Here is a 5184-nt window from a genome sequence, read left to right as displayed (position 1 = left end):
GTAGACCTCTAGATATAAATGACACAGATTGTATTGTAGGCAATGGTGAGATGATCCAACCAAACACTCAGGACTTTCGGCCTATTGGCTGCTACATCGCCGCCGGTGCTAATCCTGAATTTCTGAGTTACATTAATATGAAGCTCCAGAACAACTGGTATGACATCGGCACTACCATTCGCGGTGTGTGCTGAGGAGGTCAGAAACAGACTGTTACAGTACTTTGGTCTGGAGTTTTATGGGGAGTGTTTCATGAGAAATGATTCACTGGATGTGTCGTACACTTTGGTTGCAGTGAACCAGTGTTCCGAGAACTGTGCATATGCTTTTGGAGTTCCTGACATTATTTTGTTTTACCAGCTGTGATAATCAGTATTTTCTTTTAACTGAATTTTATCTAGTGAAAATAAGTTGTGCTTATTGTATTGTACATCGAACTACGTCAGACAACCTTACTGGTAAATGTGATGATTAGTTCGTATCTTAATAATGTATCTGAAGAATCTCTGTATAGTGCATAAAGTTTACTGCAGAATTGAATAAACATGTTTTAAAAGAAAATATCTTGCTTGTGCAGGTCTTTTTAAATCATTCATTTTAAATTAAAAAAAAGTTTTTATATTGATGATAAAGACGTAGAGTGCATAAAAGGAGTGAAAAATTTTATATAACAATTTATACGATTTATATTACAGATGGAGGGAAATAAATCGGATCAGAAATTTTTTCTAGTTAAGTCCTATTTTCATAGATTCGTTATTATTATTCTTATATAAGTTAAATGTACTTCTGTTTTTCCTTAAGAGAACACGTGTGCACTACTCTTATCTACAGGCCGTCGGTGTTTACAGATTAACACCATCATGTTCTTTGCCAGAACTTTAATTCTTGTGATAGGTTTTGAGACGACATCCTCAATTCTTCTGGAAAACATTGACCATGGTGACCAGATCATCACAAGAAATGAACTTGACCAGGAGATCCAGGGTTTAAAGACAATAATTGCGCAGCTGAATGATACCATTGTTAAAGGTAAATTATCGTGCCCTTAATCATTTAAAACACTAATGGTTAAATTTTCTGGAGATATGGTGTGTTGGATAAAACATACCTTGTGACTGATCTCTTCCGCTATGATCTCTTTGCATTGATTAGATTGAAGGGACTTATTGTGGTTAATTCAATATAAAAATAAAAGTCCAGTAACTGGTTTGAAACAAAACCAAATTCCGATCAAATAATACAAATTACATGTTAACAAATTCATTAAAAGGATTAAAGATTTTACGAAATACCACCTTTGGTGGAGGTTGTTGAAATCCCTGTGAAATCAAGTTATCTGTCAGTAGCCTGTCTCGATTTTTAAATTAATCGTACTTTTGACATGATTTTGGGCATTGCGTAAGTTGGGAGATTAAACACCATATGTACAATGTAGGTGTTGACGAAATATTCTTTCATAAGACAGGAAAGTTAAAGATGAAAAAACTGAGGTCATTTTCTTTGTTATATAGTTTAGCTGTTAGTTTACTCTATAATGACAATATTTTTGAAAAAAGATCTACTTTGCTCTGATATTTTCCTTCTTTCAAATGCAGGTTCTACGATCTGTTCGACATTTCCACAATTTCCTCTTACTCAAAATCCATAAAACAATACAAAATAAGAGCAGAGCAAAAACGTAGCTCCAACCCTAACGCTCCAAAACATATGTCTTTGCAGATGATTTTTAATATTCTAGCCGCTTAAATGTAATATCATGCTGTCAACTGTTAACATATGACACTAAAAATAAAGAAAAAATGTCACAGAAATCAATTAATCTACAGTTTAGCATTTAAGAGAGATCAATTATTTAAGTTTTGTCACAGAATTTGAATGAAGTGACTAAAATCATACAGGTTGATGATAATCAAAACATGGAATGTCGTATCTGATAATAATTATCATTATTTATTGCTGTAGAGAGAACCCGGTCCAATGTTGCTTTTGTGGCGGAGCTCTCAAGAAGTATTACAAATCCGACAAACAACTTCCACATTGTGTTCGACAATGTCAAGCTTAACGCCGGAATGCGTACCAACCCTTTACGGAATATTTGTCGCCCCATATCCAGGAATTTACCACTTTGCAGTAGAAATTACAGCACCCCCTAATTCAGATTCTTCTCACATGATGCATGTTCGAATTATGAAGAAAACACAACCAGTGGCCGTCACCTTCTTGGACGCCAACACGCACCAATATCTGCGCAGAACTGGATCTATTGTTCTACAACTCAACACTGCGGATGATGTCTGGTGCCAAACCGAGTTAATGAATGGCCATAACACGATCTTTGGTGGAGATACATACTCAATGTTCTCAGGGTTCATAATACATCCGATTTATTAAAATTTTTATGAAGCAGAATTAAACAATATAAAAGATTCTTTTTCTTTTGATATTGTTGTGCTGAGGCTTATGTCCTGGACTGCAGGAGGTGGTGGGTGGTCAGGACACACGCAGAGGCACGGGGCTCACTGAAGTAAGAGGACATCACTGCTAATTTATGCAGATGTTAGATGGTTCGTACTTGAACTATTCGGTTCCACAACTCTCCTCCCCGTTTTATTTGAATCCCTCGTATTACTTAAAGTTGATTGTTTCGATAAGCATAAGCAAGCAACAAAATACAAATTAACTGAAAATATCAACTTTAGAAGAAGACTTGAAAAGGAACTAACAGTGATACATCTACAAATATAAACATTCTGACCTTATAATAATGATGAAGATGCTCAGGACAAGTCATAATCTGACAATGGCTTCGACAGTCTAACACAGCGACGCTCTCTTGAGTTTGCCCTTAAAGCTGGACTTGAGTTTAGTTTGGTTGTAAAATTATAATTTGACAGAACTCCACCGATCGATCCTACCATGTATAGTGCCAGTGTGTATATGAAATCCAACGACCTTTCGACATTACGTAATCACGCGTCCCGGTTTACATGTACGAAGGTGAAAGTTTGAACACACAAAAAAACTGTTTAGAAATATGTTAGCGCGCAATAAATTTAAGCGTTCAAGGGACTCTTCCACCAAAGGCGCTAAAATTAGTATTGCGCCAAATATTCTCATTTTACAGTATTTGTGCACCTCCACAACAGAAATTGCTTCCTTTGTGTCTTTGTCCCGTAGAAAAATTATAAATAATATTTAAGAAAAGAAAATACGCAGGGGGAATAAGGAAGCATACAAAATATTCTTCAGTGCTGCATTATGACGTCATAGTAGGCAAGATGACGTCAATTTTAGAAATCAAGTTTTCGTAATATTGGTATTTAGCGATGTAATTTAACTAAAGAAAATGATTAGAAACTTGTAAACATTAACAAAAATAAAATGTTTTTATTTTGTTATGCTGTAACAGTCATTATGATTGAAATCTACCACCGATGACGTCATATGTTTACATCAAGTAACTTGGAAATTGATCATGTCGTGTAAAGAGAATTTGGCTAAGACGGCATGTTAAAAGATACGTAAAATGGAGTTTAAAAGGAAATATCGGAAATATTGTGTTAAATTTATATGGAGTTCAATAGATTAAACAGGTACGCTGATTTATTTTCATCGATTATGTTATCTTTCGAAGACAGTCAGCTATATAACGTATCCCGGTCGGCCTATCGTCCGTCATTCTTGACCAAAAAATGCAACAGAACAACAATAAGCTGGATATTTCAAAACATACGATTTGTACAGATTGAAAGTTTGCGTTTAGACAAACTTGAAAAGTGCTGCTAGAATCCCGAGTTAAGCATGGTTGTACGAAAAATCTCGATTCATATGTATAAAATTTAAAACAAAAGGTAAGGTTTCGTGCGAATGTGTGGAATAAATATTTTACGGACAAGCTAGTGGGATTCTAGCAGCACTTTTTTGACAAAATAGATGTTTTTCAGCAATATCAAATGCTCAAAGAAATTATCAAACTCAGGGGTATTGTTGTTCTGTAATCATTTTTATTAAGGAAAATTTTGCTATTAATAGAAGTCACGTGATGCCGTGGCGGTGATACACGTCGTTGCGTTAGACACGCTTTTATCTGAATGCAATAGTAAATAACAGTTTACGTTTATCAGTGGTTTTGGTAATTTATTAAACTAAATTTTCTTCAAAAAGTCTAATTTCCAAAGAAATTACTTATATGATTCCTCAACATACCCGCGTAATGTATCTTTTAAACTTACAAGGTTGAAAAAATTTTTAGTGGCGTAGTAAGAATTGGTGAAAAGGGTCACTTGCTTGTAAAAATTAACACTAGATTTTATACATGTTTGTGTTGTTCACTTAAAATACTCACTGTTGCAATCTTATTATCGTGCTTTACAACATATTTTATGTCCTATGTTAAATTCTAGTGCACCATGAGAAAAATTGAAATGCACACCAGTTTCAACTATCTCTATTTATCAGGGACAGTAACATTTCCTTCTCCCAATTTAAAGCAAGTAGTTCGATCCAATAGCCATTTTATGTATATAAGGATACATATCCTTTCCTTTATTGATGGCGGCATGAAGACGTTACTGGCCACAAAAAGTGACATAAATACAAATAGGTGCCGCGCTTTACAAAAAGCGCTTCATGATAAATTTACAAGCGTGAATTGTTGTAGTTCATATACCTCATGAATCTTCAAAAAATCAATTCATTTAATTTCTTATATTAACATTATTTTTCTGATGAGTTGCCACAGTTTTATGCAATCCAATTGTCATTTTTAAAGCAAAACAATTTGCACTATAGTTTTGATGTCAAGTGCGGTATTATGACGTATCAATGGAGATATTCATGCTCATCCATGGTAGTTCATGAGAAACTGAACAGTCTTCCTGTTTGAAAAAAATTATATAGAAATGTAAATATTGTCATTATTATCCTCTGTTTCAGGTGACAGTTTGGATGTTCACAATGGAGTTAAATTCAGTACCAAGGACCAGGACAACGACAACTGGGGTAGTGTTAATTGTGCTAAACAATATCACGGAGCCTGGTGGTACAATTACTGTTTCAACTCAACCCTTAACGGGGAGTACGGACAGGCTGGTGTGTCTGGTGGTATATATCCGGTATGGAAATCATGGTCATGGAGGAAACAGGAAGCTCTACAAAAGACAGCGTTGACCATCAGACACA

The 5184-nt window shown here is 34.9% G+C and overlaps 1 protein-coding gene across 1 annotated transcript; it reads left to right on the top strand.

The window, feature by feature from the left end:
- Positions 1-849: 849 nt before the first annotated feature.
- Positions 850-2406, top strand: LOC134248339 (uncharacterized). Its single transcript, XM_062730747.1, has 2 exons — positions 850-1032; positions 1966-2406. Exons 1-2 carry the CDS (start codon positions 864-866, stop codon positions 2154-2156), a joined length of 360 nt encoding a protein of 119 aa, XP_062586731.1. The 5' UTR covers positions 850-863; the 3' UTR covers positions 2157-2406.
- The last annotated feature ends 2778 nt before the right edge of the window (positions 2407-5184 follow it).

This window comes from Saccostrea cucullata, unplaced genomic scaffold (assembly GCF_032062105.1).
Source record: "Saccostrea cucullata isolate Sc308-1 unplaced genomic scaffold, CSIRO_AGI_Scuc_v1 ctg2962, whole genome shotgun sequence".
In the NCBI taxonomy this organism is placed as follows: Eukaryota; Metazoa; Mollusca; class Bivalvia; order Ostreida; family Ostreidae; genus Saccostrea; species Saccostrea cuccullata.
Note: the sequence above shows the minus strand (reverse complement) of the source record. Positions and strands in the feature narration are given on the sequence as shown.

Excerpts from the sequence above, each read along its gene's own strand:
- LOC134248339 (XM_062730747.1), top strand. The coding sequence starts at position 864 with ATGTTCTTTGCCAGAACTTTAATTCTTGTGATAGGTTTTGAGACGACA. Across the intron at positions 1,033-1,965 it reads GAATGATACCATTGTTAAAG|AGAGAACCCGGTCCAATGTT; the intron begins GTAAATTATCGT and ends TTATTGCTGTAG.